At 41.1% G+C, this 21,373-nt stretch overlaps 1 protein-coding gene across 2 annotated transcripts in view; it reads right to left on the bottom strand.

Moving 5' to 3' along the window:
• Positions 1–21,373, bottom strand: part of elovl4a (ELOVL fatty acid elongase 4a) — a 50,376-nt gene that overhangs the window by 3,529 nt on the left and 25,474 nt on the right. The window contains exons 2-4 of one of the 2 annotated variants that reach the window (XM_068026743.1): positions 8,828–9,015; positions 4,595–4,675; positions 3,400–3,571 (exon numbers count right to left, since the gene is read on the bottom strand). In XM_068026743.1, coding sequence (XP_067882844.1) covers positions 3,400–3,571; positions 4,595–4,675; positions 8,828–9,015 — 441 coding nt within the window. The remainder of the gene's footprint in view (positions 1–3,399; positions 3,572–4,594; positions 4,676–8,827; positions 9,016–21,373) is intronic. The other variant, XM_068026749.1, reaches the window with a different exon arrangement.

Raw genomic sequence — 21,373 nt, 5'->3', positions numbered from 1 at the left:
ACAAAGCAATCCAACTTGTCAAAAGTTGTGACTCACCCCAGTTAATGGGTCATACTGCTTCCAGCTATTGATATTTTCTTGTTTTACTGAGACTTTTGTAACAGGATTCATGTCTACAACGAACTTCTTCACTGCATCCCTCTTAGTGTCCATAATTGTTTTAATACATGATCTACATCTAAGAAATTGGATAGAGTGCTAAATAACCTCAAGAAAACAAATTCAAGTTTGGATTTCTACAAAATTGGATTCTGAAACAGCCATAATTTGAGAAAAAGGAGTTTTCAGAAAAATCCAAGCCAAATTTCCCCCACCTTAAATGTTATAAGATACATTTCAGTCTCATCAGTCTTTTGTACTATCTTTCTCATTTTTGAATTCATTTTAGCTTTCACATATAAATGGGGTGCCCTCCAAATAAGAGGGAGAAACAATCTCTGGAATTCTGTTTAGAGGATGCCTATTTACTTGTGCAATTAAAAAAAGAAATTACAGATTTTATAACCTCACAGTAGCAACACTAATCCTACATACAAATTCATGTTCTAGATGCTCAACAGTTCCTCTTTTTGTCTGTTGCAAACACAAGGCCTGACTTTAACCCATGTCCATATGCAGCAAGACCAGGACAACATCCAGGCTTGGGCTGATAAGTTCATATCACACAAGTGCCAGGCAATGACCATCTCAAACAAGAGAGAATCTAACCAACTCCTCTTGACGTTCAATGGCATTACTATCGCTGAATCCTCCACTATCAACATCTTGGGGTCACCACTGACCAGAAACTGAACTGGGCCAGTCACATAATCCTGTGGCTACAAGAACAGGTCAGAGGCTGAGAATTCTGCTGTGAGTAACTCACAACCTGACTCCCCAGTGCCCGTTCACAATCCACAAGTCAGGAGTGTGATGGAATACTCTCCACTTGCCTGGATGGGAGCAGCTCCAACAATGAAGAAGCTCGACATCATCCAGGACTAAGCAGCCCACTTGACTGGCACTCCATCCACCACCTTCAACATTCACTCCCTCCACCACCGACACACAGTGGCAGCAATGTGTAACATATACAAGATGCACAGGAGCAACGCACCAAGGCTCCTTCGACAGCACCTTCTAAACCTGCAATCTCTACCACCTAGAAGGACAAGGGCAGCAGATGCATGGGAACACCATCACCTGCAAGTTCCCCTCAAAGCCACACACCATCCTGATTTGGAACTATATCACTGTTCCTTCACTGTCGCTGGGTCAAAATCCGGGAACTTCCTTCCTAACAGCACTGTTGGTGTACCTACACCTCAAGGACTGCAGCAGTTCAAGAAGGCAGCTCACCACCACCTTCTCGAGGGCAATTAGGAATGGGCAATAAATGCTGGGGTTGCCAGCGACGCCCACATCCTACATACGAATAAGCAAAAAACCCAGAATGGGAATCATGCAGGGGCCGTGGTGAGCAACAAAACCCCCAACCTCTATGCAGGAAGCAGCAACTAGCTAGTTGTTGGGAACGGAATATCAGGCACAGAGGCCATTGCGTAGGACTAAAGGAATGATTGTCAGCACTCAGATAACTTTCAGTGTGAAGGCTTTGAGAGGGTCTCTCAATTTGGAAGGGTGGGTAACACTCCCGCACTTTCCCAATATGAATTTAATTGGGCTCTGGTCATTGTGACTCAAGTGTTCTAATTCCAGTTCACTTACTTATCCTGCTTGGTTACACAGGTCTAGCACTGTATATTTCCTTGCAACATACTAAGTAAGGATGGATTCCAAGAACATGTCTCCAATTCGACCACAAAGGATAATCTTATTTCACTCTACCTTAGGTGAGCAGCTGTGGGATCTATATTCCACTTATGATGCTAATCATAACTCACTATAAAATCTAAATCATATCCTCTAACTCATCATTCATCCTTTGTTTCTGCATCTCATTAGGCAAACATGCAAAGAATTTCTTAATTATCTACAAGTTAACTGTGCTTTTATGATGAATTATTGCCTTGTTTTGATAGATGACAAAACGTTTGCCACTCTTCAGCTGCAACTTGGACTCAATCCTATCCACCTCAATTAATATATTTTGATATAACTAATTTGTATGCCAAGGATGATGGGATATGGAAGAACATTAAATTGCCTACCTTTACTTTCCTGGGGATTTCCCTCAAAATCTATATAGAACACAGAAAAGGTACGGCACAGAAGGAGGACATTCAGCCCATTGTGTCTCCGCCGGCTAAAAAAAAACTAGCTGCCCAATCTAATCCCACCTTCCAGCACCTTAGCCTTACAGGTTACAGCACTTCAGGTGCATGTCCAGATACCTTTTAAATGAGTTGAGGGTTTCTGCCTCCACCACCGATCCGAGCAGTGAATTCCAGACACCCACCACCCTCTGGGTGAAAACGTTTTTCCTCATGACCCCTCTAATCCTTCTACCAATCACCTTAAATCTGTGCCCCCTGGTAATTGACCGCTCCGCTAGGGGAAAACAGGTCTCTCTTGTCTACTCTATCTAGGCCGCCCATACGTTTGTACACCTCAATTAAGTCACCCCTCAGCCTCCTCTGTTCTAAGGAAAACAACCCTAGCCTATCCAATCTTTCGTCATAGCTGCAACTTTCAAGCCCTCGCAACCTTCTTGTAAACCTCCTCTGTACTCTCTCCAGAGCAATGATGTCCTTCTTGTAACGTGGTGATCAGAAGTGTATGCAGTACTCCAACTGTGGCCTAACCAGCGTTTTATACAGTTCCAGCACTATATCCCTGCTTTTGTATTCCATACCTCAGCCAATAAAGGAAAGCATTCCATATGCCTTCTTCACCACTTTTCTATCTATCCTACCACCTTCAGGGACCTGTGGACATGCACTCCAAGGTCTCTCACTTCTTCTACAAAATCTTCTGCAAACTCCAGCCCATTATAATTGGTAAGCACTGGAAAGATTTTTCCCTTCCTATATTGATGCTTTAAAACTAAATGCATTGGAGATAGAATTTTAAGGTAATCACACATTCAAAAAGATATGCAAGGATTTTCCCACATTCTAACTGACACCCAAGCACAAGAGCTGAGAACACCATAACACTTTTGTGCTTACCCTCATGAGATCATATACTATAGCCAGCTATGGATGAAACAAGTATATAAAAATGTTTTCCTCTTTTATTACTATTTGATCATGTCCATAACTTACTTATATTTATATGGTAGTAGGACTTCAAGACAGGCCCATAACTTGAGAGAAGATAACTTAGACTACACTGTTCCTCAATTCCTCTGCAAATCTTTTCATCTTGATAACTTAATTTTGATATAGATTTAGTTTCCCTAATAATCAGGACTCTATTGTCTATGACTATGTCTGGCAATTCTCCTTTTGTACTCACATTGCCCTCCTGCAACCCATTTGATTCCGATCCACCAGAGGGTAAACATTGTGAAGTGATGATATACGTGCAGGAAGCTGACCTGGTTAAATTTCTTCCTCAATATAAAAAATACTGTGTCCAAGTATTCAATCCCTTTTGAGACATAATACCACCATAAGGCTGAAGCTATCTGTGGTCAACAAGAAAAATAATTGTAATGAATAAAACTATTTCAACAATTACAAACAAAACATGAATTTCACAACATGTACATTTCATAACTGATGTTTTTACTAACAATGTCAAATAAAAATGACAAACACTGGAAATCTGAACCAAAAAGAAATTGCCAGAAAAAATTAACAAGTTGGCCAATGTTTGAAAGTGATGAATAGTTTGAGTGAGACTCCATAAAAAGGGTTATCAGTAAAAGGGACATGAAACTATTAGATTGTTAGAAAAAGGCCAACAAGTTCCTTCAGAGAACAAAATCTGCCATCCTTACCTGGTCTGGCTTATATGTAACCTCAGTTCCACACCAACGTGGCTGACTATTAACTGTCCTCTAAAATGGCGTAGCAAGCCACAGTTTATCAAACTACTACAACAGCAGTTCAAGAGGTCAACAGCTTCAAAGGGCAACTAGGGATGGGGAATAAATGCTGGCGTTGCCGGCGCCACCTACCTGCCAAGAATTAAATTTTTTTAATGAATTATCATTCCAATACTATAAACTGTTGGACATAATGAAAACAAAGGAAGGAAGGGAAGGATGGATGGATGGACAACACGAGGCAAAAGAGACAGCTAAGAAAGAGTGCATCGTGCAGCTTACTGCAAGGTATGCTATGGCATTTCTTGTAGAAAAAAATTATTTCTACTTATGTACTAAAAACTGTCTCTCCCATTTTAATTTCTTTCCTTCCCACCCCTAAGACATTAAATATTTTCCATACCACCCACTCCCACTTCTTCCTTCAATTTACCCTAGGTTCATTAGTATACATAAAACACAGTAATTTGTTCAATGATCTCTCTCAAACTATAATGCACTTTACCATAGGGATAACAGAGGGACACCATTTGACCACTGTACATTAAGTTAAAGGAAATGAAACATCACTAGAGGTAAATGATCCTTTTAACAGTGTAGGAAAGCAAAATCCCCAACATTATGGAGATCAAAAATTGCACAATTAATGAAAGTTCCTACCCGCACTTCATTGACATCATCTGTGTAGTTGACAGTCTGGCAGATATAACTGTATCCTGCTGCTCTTGCAGCAAAGAAGAGCTGTAAAAAAAAACAATAAATCATCATGCAGCGTTAGTGATGAACAACAAAAACAGACTGCAAAATATTTTAAGCTGGTGTCTGAAAACTTGTATAAACTCCCATTTAAAGGAATAACATCCCTATTCCAGAAAGCCAGTTGGTGAAGGATAATACTGGAGCCAATCTTTACTCAGTCTTACATTTATTTAGAAAGTGAAACATTACAAGCATACACCCCCTAACTCAACCACCCCACAGCTTCAGTAAGTATCTCTTTATATGTGCTTATGTGAAATCCCAATGAATGCCCTCCACTCGTATATAATGAAACATAAACAATTAACATAGAAAAAGATCTTATGGGTTAAATAGGCATCAATTGTATGGTGGCTGTGTTTCCTTCACAAAGGTTGCTTTTGTTTCTCACATGCAAATTTCAACAACATTTAATAAAGAAATAAGTTCAAAATCTTGTAATTAGCCACAAGTATCTTTAGATGACTGCATTTTACAGTCAGAAATCATTTTACATTTTCTACATTACGACAGTAACTACAGGTCAAAAGTACTTCACTGGCTGTTAAAGTGCTTTAGGATGTCCCGACATTGTGAAAGACGCTTTAGGAATGCATGTCTCTCTATTTCTAAATTTACAGATGTCTTTATACATTTTGTCATTTGTTATTAGGCAAACAGAAGTCACACATGAAACATCTTATCTGGAGACTATTTAATGCTAATGATCATTCTGTAGCCTGTATACTGGTAACCCTTTTTTTTTTTAATTTGAGGGTAGCTAAGTGGATGAGCAACAACCGCCTGGTCAGCATCTGGAGTCCTCCTTATATTGTCCACAATTACACAGCTGGAAAATGAAAGGGAAAGAATGGGAAGGAAAGAACTTGCTTTTACACAGCACCTTTCACAACCTCAGGATATCCCAAACAAGGCACTTTTGAAGTGCAGTCACTATTGTAATGCAGGGAAACGTTCCAGCCAATATGGGCACTGAGGTAAACAGCAATGAGTAAATCGCCAGATAATCTGTTTTGCCATAACACGCCTGGAGCAAACGTTAGCCCCAGGTGTAAATCTGAAAAGAGGTAATTAAGGCTAGAAAATTTGGGTAAAATTTATTTTATTTTCCCTTCTCTTATTCATGTAGGAAGATGCAAGGAGGCTTCAAGCGGACGTGGACAGGCTAAGTGAATGGGCAAAAACATGGCAAATGGAATATAATGTGAATAAGTGTGAAGTTATCCACTTTGGTAGGGAAAAAAAACAGAAAGACAGAATATTTCTTAAATGGAGAGAGGTTGGGAAGTACTGGTGTCCTTGTTCATGAGTCACTAAAAGCTAGCATGCAGGTGCAACAATCAATAAGGAAGACAAATGGTATGTTGGCCTTCATTGCAAGGGGATTTGAATACAGAAGCAAGATGTTTTGCTGCAATTGTATAGAAACTTGGTGAGATCGCACCTGAAGTATTGTGTACAGTTTTGGTCTCCTTATCTAAGCCATAGAGGGAATGCAACAGAGGTTCACCAGTCAAACCCTGGGATGGCAGGATGTTTTTTGAGGAGAGATTGAGGAAATTGGGCCTATGTTCTCTAGAGTTTCGAAGAATGAGAGGTTCTTACAGGGCATGACAGAGTGGATGTAGATAGGATGTTTCCCCTGGCTGGTGAGTCTAGAACCAGGGGACATAATCTCAGAAAAAGGGGTAGGCCATTTAAGACTGAGATGAGGAGGAATTTCTTCACTCAGAGGGTGGTGAATCTTTGGAATTCTCTAAGCCAGAGGGCTGGGAAAGCTCAATCATTGAGCATCTTCAAGACAGAAATCGAATGATTTCTGAAGACTAATGACATCAAGGAATACGGAGATAGTGCAGGAAAGTGGTGTTGAGGTAGATGATCAGCCATGATCTAACTGAATGGCGAAGCAGGCTCAATGGGCTGAATGATCTACTCCTGCTCCAATGTACCAAAGCAAAAAGAGACAGGATCGGCAGGTGATCTGCTTCTCAGCTTCAGCTGCAGTGCCTGACCATTTCTCAGGAGCTTGCAATGAATCTGTCCCTCCAATCTTCTCTCCAGCCTTAACTCAGCATCTCCACATGATTGTGCAGAGATCCAAATGCTGTGTACTCTGAATTCTGAAAGACTGAAGAGGGTAACACTCTTTTTTTTCCAAGAAAAGAGTAAGCTGGAAGGTGACCTGGTAGAGTTCTTTAAATTGTGAAGAGGTTCGGTAGGGTAAATGTTAGAATTAGAATTAGAACATTTACAGCGCAGTACAGGCCCTTTGGCCCTCGATGTTGCGCCGACCTGTGAAACCATCTGACCTACACTATTCCATTTTCATCCATATGTCTATCCAATGACCACTTAAATGCCCTTAAAGTTGGCGAATCTACTACTGCTGCAGGCAGGGCATTCCACGCCCTTACTACTCTCTGAGTAAAGAAACTACCTCTCACATCTGTCCTATATCTATCACCCCTCAACTTGAAGCTATGTCCCCTCGTGTTTGCCATCACCATCCGAGGAAAAAGACGCTCACTATCCACCCTATCTAACTCTCTGATTATCTTGTATGTCTCTATTAAGTCACCTCTCCTCCTCCTTCTCTCTAACGAAAACAACCCCAAGTCCCTCAGCCTTTCCTCGTAAGACCTTCCCTCCATACCAGGCAACATCCTAGTAAATCTCCTCTGCACCCTTTCCATAGCTTCCACATCCTTCCTATAATGCGGTGACCAGAACTGCACGCAATACTCCAGGTGCGGTCTCACCAGAGTTTTGTACAGCTGCAGCATGACCTCGTGGCTCCGAAACTCGATCCCCCTACTAATAAAAGCTAACACACCATATGCCTTCTTAACAGCCCTATTAAACTGGGTAGCAACTTTCAGGGATTTATGCACCTGGACACCAAGATCTCTCTGTTCATCTACACTACCAAGAATCTTCCCATTAGCCCAGTACTCTGCATTCCTGTTACTCCTTCCAAAGTGAATCACCTCACACTTTTCCGCATTAAACTCCATTTGCCATCTCTCAGCCCAGCTCTGCAGCCTATCTATGTCCCTCTGTACCCTACAACATCCTTCGGCACTATCCACAACTCCACCGACCTTAGTGTCATCTGCAAATTTACTAACCCACCCTTCTACACCCTCTTCCAGGTCATTTATAAAAATGACAAACAGTAATGGCCCCAAAACAGATCCTTGCGGTACACCACTAGTAACTAAACTCCAGGATGAACATTTGCCATCAACCACCACCCTCTGTCTTCTTTCAGCTAGCCAATTTCTGATCCAAAGCTCTAAATCACCTTCAACCCCATACTTCCGTATTTTCTGCAATAGCCTACCGTGGGGAACCTTATCAAACGCCTTACTGAAATCCATATACACCACATCCACTGCTTTACCCTCATCCACCTGTTTGGTCACCTTCTCGAAAAACTCAATAAGGTTTGTGAGGCACGACCTACCCGTCACAAAACCGTGCTATCTCTAATGAACTTATTCTTTTCAAGATGATTATAAATCCTGTCTCTTATAACCTTTTCCAACATTTTACCCACAACCGAAGTAAGGCTCACAGGTCTATAATTACCAGGGCTGTCTCTACTCCCCTTCTTGAACAAGGGGACAACATTTGCTATCCTCCAGTCTTCCGGCACTATTCCTGTCGACAATGACGACATAAATATCAAGTTTATCAGAGGGGAATGGGAGAATATGTTATGACTTACTATGCAGACCAAAACTAGGGGCCATAAATTATAAGACAGTCGCTAACATATCCATTAAGGAATTCAGCAGAAACTTCTTCACCCAGTAAGTGGTTAGAATGTGGAACTTGCTACCACAAGGAGGAACTGAGGCTTAAGAGGAATATAGATATGTACATGAGGGAGAAAGGACAAGAAGGATGTGTTGATAGGAAAAGATGAAGTAAGGTGGGAGGAGGTAGTGTGAAGCATAAACACCAGCATGGACCTGTTGGTCTGAATGGCCTTTTTTGAACTGTGAATATTACATGTGTTTTTCTTTTTAATTAAAACTTAAGTATTCTCCAATCTAAGGAACACAAACCTCTAGACATAGCCGAAAGAGCCAATTTAAATAGAATGTATAGTTATGATAGGCTAACCTCTTTAAAGATGTAGAAATTTAGTATAACCATGCCGAAGTTGTAGAAAATAAGCAGAGATCGTAGCTGAAAAGGCTCCCTGTTCTTCATCCATTTTGGACCCAGCCACACAAAGAGGAGGTAAAGACAGCTCACTGCCAACGTAGGTAGGGGAGACTGCATCAAAGTCCAGTTTTCCACCCGTTTGTCTGTTAAAATAATAAACTAGTTTTAAATGTTTTTTTAAATAGCTGCATGCAGCAAACAATACAGCTTTCAACTCAAGCTGCTATTAGATTGGCATCATTTAATTCAGAGTTCAGAAAATCAGCACCTATAAAGCTCTAAAGTTTACATTGCTGAACTCTGTTTCATTATCCTAGTGGCAGACCTAAAGAGCCACATACTATTTTTAGGAGAAAGGTGCCTGATTTAGCCATATGAATGGCAAGAAATGGCTCAGATGCTGGTGTACTGGCATCAGAACCAAACCAATATAAAAGCAGTTTTAATTATTTTTTTTCTCTAAACCATAAATCACACAATCCAAACTGCCCATTTTCTGCACTCAGCAGCCACCTTGCCCTTTATAATTTTCAGGTGCTAATTTCTCCAACTTCCTTCTCATTCTGCTCATCACAGATGACACCACTAGCTACAATCTCTGCTGTTTCCTTTTTTTCTTGGCTACACATGGATAAAAGTGATTCAGCTGCTTCAATTACTGAGAACACATTATAAAATAAAAAAGAAATGAAAAATTCCAAATGTAATTTGTCACATTTGCACTTGAGAGAATTCCACATCTGCTGTATATAATGTCCTGCCAGCGCCCCATTCCAAAAGCAAAGTGATAAAGATGTTAGCCTTTGCTTCATGCCTTTGCACTGCAGGTGGTCTCATGTGGTAGGTGACTCCTAGCTGGCTTGGAAGAATCCGACATGAAAAGTTTAATGGTGTGGTAACCTACACTTGCACAGGAGGAACACTCCTTAATCCAGATGTGTGCAGGTCATCATACACTTCTGTAGTAGTCTGCATTGTGAAGTATCCTTCCCCCACAGCATTAGATAGGAATGGGTAGCTGAAAAGTCACCCTGCACTCTAGCCAAGTCAGTGTTGTCCTCTGATAGCCCAAAAGCCGTTACAAGCCCTGGTGAGCATAACCCAAAATCTGGAGTCTTGCCGCAAACAGATAACTCCGGAGTTGAAATGTGATCAGCTAGGCTCATTGATTATCAGTAAACAGGACGTGTAGAGGTGTAGGGGAATGGCAGATAGCCATTTCAACTGACTGGGAGCAATTCCACAGGATATTCGCTATATAGGAATTATGAGGTGACATGAATGTTAGATGAAGCAAATATTACACTGACGGACTATATACAGCCCATGAGATGCTTTGGCCACGCTAGATGATACCTCAGAAGCTTCCTTTAGACACCCCTCCACAGTACTTGGACATGTTAGAAAAGACTTGACTTCATTACCTATCTAATGTTGTGGGGAATTGGCTTTATATAAACATTACTGAATCTGGCATAGAGGAAATATGAATGCCAAAGAGGAAATTGAAGAATTTTAATGTTTTATATAGATAACATACTGTGTGCTACATGAATAGTAAATAAATAGTTAAAAATACAAGAAAAATAGGAACAAATGGAATGGAAAGGAGACGTGGGAAGGCTGCTCCCCAGGTCTCCTGACACATACTTGGAAGTGCAGCTGAGAGGCTGCAGTGAGGTGATCCATCCCAAGGATGGCAGGAAGATGACAGCCACTCCAACTAAGCGGGCAAGGGATGGAAGTGGCCGAGAAAGTGAGAAGCAACAGTGTGTCGTCTCCAAGCTGGATATCGTGTACCATGAGGATCTAGGACTTCAGGAGGGCACGACAGGTGAGTGGCATAACATCTTCAGGTGCCAATCCCCATATTCTGACTTACACAGCATTCTCCTGTACAGCAAGCCTCAGGTCAACACGTCTTGCAGCTCCACTCAGTCCTCTCCCTGCAGGCGCCTCACATCCCCATCTGAGCCCAAGCATTCTGATGAAAGGTCACAGACCTGAAACATTAACTCTGTTTCTCTCTCCACAGATGCTCCCAGACCTGCTGTGTATTTCAAGCACTTTCTGTTTTTATTTTATATCAGAGAACACGCAACCTGGTGGGAGGCAGAGATGCATGGTTGGGAGAGGCAGGGCGTGTGGGCATCTAGCAACAGGCACCTTGTCAGCCACTGGCAATGCATGCCCATCTGGTCCACTAGGAAGGCAGTCTAGCAATGAGATTGCCAATGTCAGCTGCAACTTGCCGGGAGAGCTTGGCGCTTGCATTTGTCGGGACAGCTGACCCTCTGCCTGCAGACCTTCTGTAGGGGGTCTTGTATCCTTCCAGCTGCATCTCAGTGGCCATTCCCTCTTCCCTGTGGAGGGGTATATGGCTGAATGAGGCTGGACTTAGCTGAAAAATCTCATCCCCCACAATCAGTAAGTGAAAGTTGACATGTCTGTGTATTGCTCCTGTGATCCTTCAGAAGGCATATGATCTCCTCAAACCAGATCTCTGGAGTCAGTGGGTTGACAGTGACCTCTCAAAGCTACTGACTGATAAAGTAAAATTGTGTAAAGATTTACTCGCTGTTAAGTAAATGATAATGAAGGACTGAGTTTAAGTGCTTAGATGCTGCCTTTCATTTAAGATTTTATTAAATGTGTATGATTGATATGGTTCATTAAAGAAGATATGTATTTTGGTTTCAATTAAGATATTTTCTACTACTGGGAGCTTTCTAAGCTGACTTTTTCTCCCCCTGATGTAATCAGAAATCTGAATGTGATATTTGAAAGTGTGATGGATAGGAAATGCATGGTACAAATACCATCTATTAGATTTTAAAAGCAGCAAATTAGAAACATGAATCAAGTGCAAGGAAATCAGCTGGAAAACTGAAGGGGAACTATTAAGGACTTATAGAATCAACCAATCCTGAATGCCCAGTTAAGAAAACTACTACTAAATGTAGTTGAATTAAACAGATCACTCTCAAAATTTTGGAAAAAAAATCATTATCCACCATTTTTCCCTCAGTAATTGAATTATCCAAATAAGATCGGTTACCTAAAAAAAACTAAAATTATATATAATAGTATGATTAAACTTAATGATAACAATAGAAAAGCACAATACTGCGGATGCTGGAAATCTGAAATGAAAACAGAAAATGCTAGAAATACACAGCAGGTCCAGCAGCATCTGTGGAGAGAAAAACAGAGTTAATGTTTCAGGTCTGTGACCCTTCATCAGAACTAACAGAATTATTTTAACGATAATAATCTCAGCTTCTTCCAAAAGCCTAAACTTGGATTTGATATTTTTTGCCCTAAATGGCTGAGTTAGCTGATGGTAGGTCCTACAGAGTGACCATGTAGAATCATAGAATGGTTACAGCACAGGAAGGAGGCCGTCGTGTCCGCGCCATCTCTCGGCAAGAATAACTCACCCAGTCCCACTCCCCTGCCTTTTCCCCATAGCCCTGCAAATTTTTTCTCTTCCGATAATTCTAATTCTATTTTGAAGGCCTTGATTGAATCTACCTCCACCACACTCTCAGGCTGTCCATTCCAGATCCTAACCACTCGCTGTGTAAAACAGTTTTCCATCATGTCGCTGTTTTTTTGCCAAGCACCTTAAATTGGTGTCCTCTGGTTCTGGATCCTTCAGCCAATGGGAACAGTTTCTCCCTATCTACATTGTCCGGACCCCCTCAGGGTGGTGAACACCTCTATCAAATCTCCTCTTAATCTTCTCTTCTCCAGGAAGAACAGTCCCAGCTTCTCAATCTATCCATGTAACTGAGGTTCCTCATCCATGAAGCCATTCCCGTGAATCTTTTCTGCATCCTCTCTAATGCCTTCACATCACTCCTAAAGTGTGGTGCCCAGAACTGGACACAATACTCCAGTTGAGGCCAAACCAGTGTTTTATACAGGATAATCATAACTTCCTTGTTTTTGTACTCTATACCCCTGTTTATGAAGTCCAGGACCCCATGTGTTTTATTAACTGCTTTCTCAACTTGCCCTGCCACTTTCAATGATTTGTGCACATATACCCCCAGCTCCCTCTGCTCCTGCACCCCCTTTATAATTGTACGCTTAAATTTATATTGCCAGTGCTCATTCTTCCTACCAAAATGAATCACTTCACACTTTCTGCATTAAATTTCATCAATCACTTGTCCGCCCATTCCACCAGCCTGTCTATGTCCCATTGATGTTTATCACTATCCTCCTCACAGTTCACAATATTTCCAAGTTTTGTGTCACCAGCAAATTTTGAAATTGTGCCCTGTACACCCAAGTCTAGGTCATTAATATATATCAAAAACAGGGGTCCCAACACCGACCCCTGGGGAATCCTACCATATATCTTCCTCCAGTCTGAAAAACAACTATTCATAACTATTGTTTCCTGTCACTCAGCCAATTTTGTACCCATGCTGCTACTGTCCTGTTTATTCCATGGGCTCTAACTTTGCTGACAAGCCTCATACGTGGCACTTCATCAAATTCCTTTTGGAAGTCCATCTACACTACATCAACCGCATTACCCTCATCAACTCTCTGTTACCTCAAAAAAATTCAAGCAAGCTAGTTAAACACGATTTGCCCATAACAAATCTGGGCTGGCTTTCCTTAATTAATCCACATTTGTCCAAATGACTTTTAATTTTGTTCAAAATTATTGTTTCTAAAAGCTTTCCCACTCAGGTTAAACTGATTGGCCTGTAGTTGCTGGGTTGTCCTTACACCCTTTTTGAATAAGCATGTAACATTTGCAAATCACCAGTCCTCCAGCTCCACACCTGAATCTGGAGGATTACGGGTAGTGTCTCTGCAATTTCCACCCTCCTTTCGTAAGTATCCTTGGATGCACCTCATCCCGTCCTGGTTACTTAACTTTAAGAATAGCCAGCCCATCTAATACCTGCTCTTTATCAATTTTTAGCCCAGAATATTGGTTGTAAGCCTTCCATTCATTTTCTGAAGCTGAAAAAATTGTTGACTTAATTTTGCTAACGAAAGTTGGAACCATTTTATTAATGCAGCCTGTCTATTTACTATCTCTGAGAGGTAGAAGCAGAGACAGATTTTTCTCTTCGGTACTATTTTCACTGAAGCTGCAGCAGAGCAGGCTTTGTGCCAGCCCATGGTTCCTGATGATGACCCTGGTGGACTTTCCTGGGTTAGCTTGTTTATGGTTCCCGATGAATTTCCAACAGCACTGGAGAACCCAGTTCGATCAATGGGAGGAAGTAGAGAAATGTCACTGTTGCAGGCGTTGGGCACTTGCAGCAACAGCAGAACCATTTGGCATTAAATTAGGTAGGGCTGTTCAAATGTCTTTGATTGAGATGCATGCCTACTCCTGCTCCTATGTTTCTATCAGGGGAGATGATGGTGTAGTGGTAATGTCGCTGGACTAGTAATCCAGCGGCCCAGGCTATTGCCCCAGAGACACAAGTTCAAATTCAATTAAAGAACAAAAAATCTGGAATTGAAAGCTAGTCTCATTAATTGTACCATGAAACTAGCATTGATTGCCGTAAACATAAAACATCTGGTTCACTAATGTTCTTTAGGGAATGAAGTCTGCCGTCTTTACCTGGTCTGACCGACATGTGACTCCAGTCCCACAGCAATGTGGTTGACTCTTGACTGCCCTGTGAAATGGTCTAGAAAGCCGCTCAGTTTTCAAGGGCAATTAGAAAAGGGCAACAAATGCAGGGGCCTTGCCAGTGTCACCCAGATCCCATGAAAGAATAAAAAAAAACAAGGGCATTTGACTTGCAAGCCATTTAAAATGATGCTCATTCCACCTCCTTAGCTCGATGCAGGACTGCAAAAGTAATCCTAATAAGTAGTGTTGCTAAGTTATTAATGAAGGAAATACATCAAAATACTTATATTTGTTAACATGTTACTGAGCATGCTGCCCAAATATGGACAAGCTTATTCAGCCTCCACTTTCATTTCCGGAAGGAAGTCCCAAGAGTGGCGGCAACCAATTGGGAGCTGGCAATTCGGTTCCCTGGTCTTTCACCGGCCACACTGTTACCACTCAAAAATAGATAGTTAAGGACAACAAAAGCTAGCCTAAATAGTAGAAAAGCATTATTAGGTACCTGTGATATATAGTGTTTTTCTTCAAAAAAGGTATTTCCAAAAACACTTAATTCAATATCTGCAGAGCTTTATAAATAGAGGGATGGTGTGCAAAAGCAAGGAAATTATGGGAAACCTTTATGAATCACTTTTTACACATCAGCAACATTATCATGTACCTATGGACCACTTTTTAAAAGAATGTCAAGGCCTTGGAGAGGGGTGCCGAGGAGATTTACCAGAATGGTACCAGGAATTAAGTGCTTCCGTTACATGGAGCAACTGGGACTGTTCTCCTTAGAGGAGAAAACATTAACAAGAGACTCAACAGAAGTTTTCGAAATTATGAGGGTTTTGATAAATAGGGAGAAACTGTTTCTGTTGGCAAGAGGTTGAGAGGATGCAGATATAAGATAATTGACAAAAAATCCAAGGAGGAAATTGGGGAAAAAAATGTTTGCGCATCAAGTGGCAACTCTTTGAAAGAGCTCTCCAACTTAGTCCTACAACTCAGCTGTTTCTCCATAACCCTGCAAATTAGTCTTCTTCAAGTACATGTCCTACTATGGAATCTGCTTCCAACACTCTTTCAGGTAGTACATTCCTGACCATAATAGCCCTCTGTGTGAAAAAAGTTCTCCGCATTTCCCCTCTAGATCTTTTGCCAACTAATTTAAATCTGTGACCTCTGGTTACTGGCCCAGTTGTCAGAGGAAACAGGTTCTCCCTAATTGCTCTATCAAAACCCTTTGTATCTTGAGCACTTCTATTAGGTCTCCTCTTAAATTTCACAGCTCCAAGGAGAACAATCGCAACTTCTCCAATCTCTTCATAAAACTGAAGACCCTCCAAGGTCTTGACATCCTTCCTGAAGTGTAGAATTCTGGGCACAACACAATACTCCAACTAAGCTAACCAGTGATTTGTAAAGGGTGATGTAGGACTTAGAAAGTAGATGACAAAGCATTTCTCTCTTGTTCCACTGCACTCTCAGTGGCAGTCTTCAGCCATCTTGCTCCCACACTCTAATTCCACCCCAATTCGTTTTGTCTTGCAAATCCTTTCTTCACTTTCAAAATCTTTCTTCAAACCTTCCTTTTCGACTACATTTTTAGCCACTTCCTCACAACTCCCTACTACTTTTCCGTGGTTCTGAGTCCCACCTGTGAACTGTGGACAATTACTATATAACTGCGGTTTGTTGTTGTTGTTCCTTTTGTTGTGAACTTTACATGCCATCAACATTGATGGGTGCAGCTACATCACACTCAAGAAACTCGACATCATCCAAGAAAAAGCAGGCTGTCAACCAATTTAAACACCCACTCCCTCCACCATAGTGTTGAAGTGTCCAGCAGGACAAAGGTGTTTTCCAAGGGATGGCAGGAAGGTTTGGTTAGCCATTAGCATTTCCCAGCACTTCCCACTGGAAAATTCCTTGGGATTAGCATTCAAACAAACATAGCCATCATGGAACTTAAACCAGAGACAAGTTTTTATAATTATTTAATACTAGAAACATTTCTCAAATTGTGTAACTTCAGAAATTGAAAAATGTAAAAAACACTAAAACTGGATTAATTGTTCACAATATTCTGCAATGGAACTTAATTAGCAGAGTGAATCAACAATCAGAAATAGACTTGTTAGAGGCCAAGATTAAGTTGTTTTACAGTCAACAAATTGATATGGCATTCAATTACTATATTCAGATCTTGCTGATGTGACACATTGGACTACTCTATAAAGAATGATGACATGATTAATGGAATTCAGTAACCAGATTTGATGCTATGTGAAACTATAAAACCAATTCATTCCTCGCAGGGAGTTTTGCTAGTGCAGTTGGGGAGGGTTTAAACGAGCTTGTCAGGCGGATGGGAACCTGAGGAGTAGCTCAAATTGGAAAGTAAAGCTGAGTACAGGAGGTAGAAAAGTAGCAAGTGACATCAGAAGGCAAGCAAAACAAAGGCGAGCATCAACTAGGTTTAGAATGCAGAATGTCAAGACGACAAGGTTAAGGGCACTCTAACTGAATGCACGCAGCATTTGCAACAAGGTAGATGATTTAAAGGCCCAAATAGAGGTAAATGGGTATGATCTAATTGCCATAACGGAAACATGGCTACAGGGTGACCAAGACTGGGAACTGAATATTCAAGGATTTTCAGCATTTAGGAATGACAGGCCAAAAGGAAAAGGAGGTGGCAAGGGATGGGATCAGTACATTAGTAAGGGAGGATCTCAGATACGAAGAACAAAATGTAGAATCTGTTTGGGTGGAGCTAAGAAGCAGCAAACATCGGTAGGAGTTGTTTATAGGCCACCAAACAGTCGTGGTAGCATGAGGCATGATATTAATCAGGAGTTTAGAGAAGTATGTGGCATGGGTAATACAGTAATCATGGGTGACTTCAATCTGCATATAGACTGGGTAAACCTAATGAGCACTAATGCTGTGGAGGACAAGTTTCTGGAGTGCGTTAGGGATGGTTTTCTAGAGCAGTATGTTGAGGAACCGACTAGAGAACAGGCTATTTTAGATCTAGTATTATGTAATGAGAAAGGGCTAATTAATAATCTTGTTGTAAAAGAATCTTTAGGGATGAGTGACCATAATATAATAGAATTTTACATTATGTTTAAAAGTGAGGTAGTTCAATCCAAAGCCAGGCTGCTAAATTTGAACAAAGGAAATTATGAAGCTTTGAGGGGCAAACTGGCTGAGGTGGATTGGGAAAATACATTAAAAGGTAGGACAGTACAGAGGCAATGGATAGTCTTTCAAGAACTATTACATAGTTTACAGCAACTATACAATCTCTTAAGACACAAAAACCCCAAAAGTAAAGGCAGTCAACCATGAATAACTTAGGAAGTTAAGAATTGGATAAGATTAAAAGAAAAGGCCTATAAAGTTGCCAGAAATAGTAGTAAACATGAGGATTGGGAGGATTTTAGAATACAGCAAAAGAGGACGAAGAAACTGATGAAGGGAGAATAGAACATGAATGTAAGTGAGCTAAAAATATAAAAACGGACTGTAAAAGCTTCTACAGGGACGTAAAAAGGAAACGCTTGGCTTAAACAAATGTGGGTCCATTACAGGCAGAGTCAGAAGAATTTATAATGGGGAATAGAGAAATGGCAGAGAAGCTAAATGATTACTTTGTGTCTGTCTTCACTGAGGAAAATACAAGAAATCTCCCAGAATTAGAGATCCAAGGGATTAGAGGGAATGAGGAATTGAAGGAAATTAGTATCAGTAAGGTGGCTGCATTGGAGAAATGAATGGGGCTGAAGGTTGATAAGTCCCCAGGACCTGATTTTCTACATCCCCGAGTGTTGAAGGAGTTAGCTATGGAGATAGTGGATGCACTGGTGATCATTTTCCAAAATACTATAGAATCTGGAGTGGTTTCTGCAGATTGGAAGGTCGCAAATGTCACCCCCACTATTTAAGAAGGGAGGGAGAGAAAATTGGGACTTACAGACCTGTTAGCCTTTACATCAGTCGTTGGGAAAATGCTAGAATCTATTCTAAAGGATGTGATAAATGGCCACTTTGATAATAATGATCTAACTGGGCATAGTCAACATGGACTTATGAATGGGAAATCATGTTTGATGAACCTGTTGGAGTTTTCTTTTTTGAGTATGTTACCACCAGAATTGATAAAGAGGAGTTGGTGGATGTGGTATACTTGGATTTTCAGAAGGCTTTTAATATAGTCCCCCACGAGGTTGGTTAGCAAAATTAAAGCACATGGGATAGCAGGTAATATACTGACATGGATTAAGGATTGGTTAACAGGCAGAAAACAGAGAGTAGGAATAAATGGATCCTTCTCACGTTGGCAGGCTGTGACTGGTGGGGTACTGCAGAGATCAGTGCTTGGGTCCCAGCTGTTCACAATCTATATCAATGATTTGGATGTGGGAACCAAATGTAGTATTTCCAAGTTCGCGGATGACACAAAACTAGGTGGGAATGTGTGCTGTGAGGAAGATGCAAAGCGGCTTAAAGGGGATTTGGACAGACTTAGTGAGTGGGCAAGAACATGGCAGATGGAATATAATGTAGAAAAATGTGAGGTTATCTATTTTGGTAGGAGGAACAGACGTGCAGAGTATTTCTTCAATGGTAAGAGATTAGGAAGTGTAGATGTACAAAGGGACCTAGGTGTCCTTGTCAATAAGTCATTGAAAGCTCACATGCAGGTGCAGCAAGCAATTAGAAAGGCTAATGGTATGTTAGCCTTTATCGCAAGAGGATTAGAGTACAGGAGTAGTGAAGACTTGCTTTAATTGTATAGAACCTTGGTTAGACCGCATCTGGAGTAGTGTGTGCAGTTTTGGTCCCCTTACTTTAGGAAGGATGTTATTGCCATAGAGGGAGCGCAACGAAGGTTCACCAAACTTGTTCCCAGTACGGCAGAACTGTCCTATGAAGACAGATTGGGGAAACTGGGCCTGTATTCTCTAGAATTTCGAAGAATGAGAGGTGATCTCATTGAAACCTACAAAATACTTAAAGGGATAGACAGGGTAGATGCAGGTAAGATGTTTCCCCTGGTTGGGGAGTCCAGAACCAGAGGACACAATTTCAAAATAAGGGGGATGCCTTAGAATACAGCAAAGGAGGACGAAGAAAGGTCCTGAAGAGAAATTCCTTTACTCAGAGGGTTGTGAATCTTTGGAATTCTCTACTCCAGGGGGCTGTGGAAGCTCAGTCAGTGAGTATGTTTAAAGCAGAGATTGACAGATTTCTAAACACAAATGACATAAGGGGATATAAGGATAGTGTGGGGAAAAGGCATTGAAGTGGATGATCAGCCATGATCATACTGAATGATGGGGAGGCTCGATAGGCTGAATGGCCTACTCCTGCTCCTATGTTCCTATTTGGCACAATTTCCCATAGCCTTCATAATTTTAATGAAAGTCAAGAACTACTGAGTACACTCTTAATTTTTCCCCCCAATAATGACAATGATAGACAACTTAAGCCCAGTTACAGCATATGTCGGCATGCTGTTTCAAAACTTGCTATTAATGTATTTCCAAATAGTAACCTTCAAAATTTGCATGTCACAATTAAAGGAAAAACAACAACAACTTGCATTTAAATAGTCTTTCAGGATATAAGAAATAGGAAGAGAAGCTCATTCGGCTCTCTGAGCTTGCTCTGTTATTCAGTAAGATCATGGCTGATCTTCTAGCTCAAGTGCACTTTAACACCCAATCCCCCATCCCTCGATTCCCTTAGTGTCCAAAAATATCTACCTCAGCCTTGAATATACACATTGACTGAGAATCCACAACCTTCTGGAGTTGAGAATTCCAATGAGTCACAACCATTTGAGTGAAGAAACGTCTCATCTCAGTCCTAAATAGGCAACCCCATACTCAGACTGTGTCCCGAAGTTCCAGACTCCAGTTTTCCGGCAGGCTTTTGAAGAAAAGTCGGAACCCCAAACCTGTCTGAAGTTTGGAAACCGGGCTGGGGACAGCAACGGGGGGGGGGGGGCTGGCGACGGGGGTTGGGCTAGTGACGGGGGGGGGTGCTGGCGACAGGGCTCACTAAAGGAGGACTTCAGTTAATTAACATTTTTTCAAAAATTCAACGTTACTTATTATTCCTTTTTTTTTGTGAATGACTGAATGCAGATTTACATTTTTGTGAATGACTGAATGCAGATTTACAACTTTTTTTACAGAATATTTGCAGAACTCCTGTGGCATATCAGGGGATTTCAAATGTCACACTCCTTTTCAAAAAAGGGGAGAGGGATAAAGCTTGGAAATACAGGCCAATCAGTCTAAGGTTAGTGGTGGAAAAACTACAACAGACCACTACCAAGAACAAAAATCATTCTCACTTGGAGAAGCATGGGTTAACAAGGGACATCCAGCACAGATTTGTTAAGAATGGTCTGACTAACCTCATCAAGTTCCTCTCCAGGTCCCGTTTACCGGGTGGTGGCACCCCTCCACCGCCTTTGTTCGGCGGACAGTTTCATCTGTTGACTTTTTTTTATTAAAATAAAACCACCCAGTTTGTATATTGGTTGATGAAGGTAGTTCTGTAAATATTGTATTTGATAAAGTATTTTATAACAGACTTACTTGGAAAATAAAAGCACATGGTAGTGAAGGGACAGTGGTGACTTGGGTAGGTATTTGGCTGAGGAATAGCAGGCAGAGATAGTGGTGAATGGATGTTTTCTGACGAGAGAGAAGTAAGGAATGGGGTACTCCAGCAGTTGGTACTAGGACCATGGCGTTTCTTGTTCTATATAAATTGCATGAACTTGGGTATAGGAGTACAATTTCGAAGTTTGCAGATAAAACAAAATACTGTAAAGAATGTCAACTTCAGGAGGACATAGACAG

The sequence above is a fragment of the Heterodontus francisci genome, chromosome 3 (assembly GCF_036365525.1).
Source record: "Heterodontus francisci isolate sHetFra1 chromosome 3, sHetFra1.hap1, whole genome shotgun sequence".
Taxonomy (NCBI): Eukaryota; Metazoa; Chordata; class Chondrichthyes; order Heterodontiformes; family Heterodontidae; genus Heterodontus; species Heterodontus francisci.
Note: the sequence above shows the minus strand (reverse complement) of the source record. Positions and strands in the feature narration are given on the sequence as shown.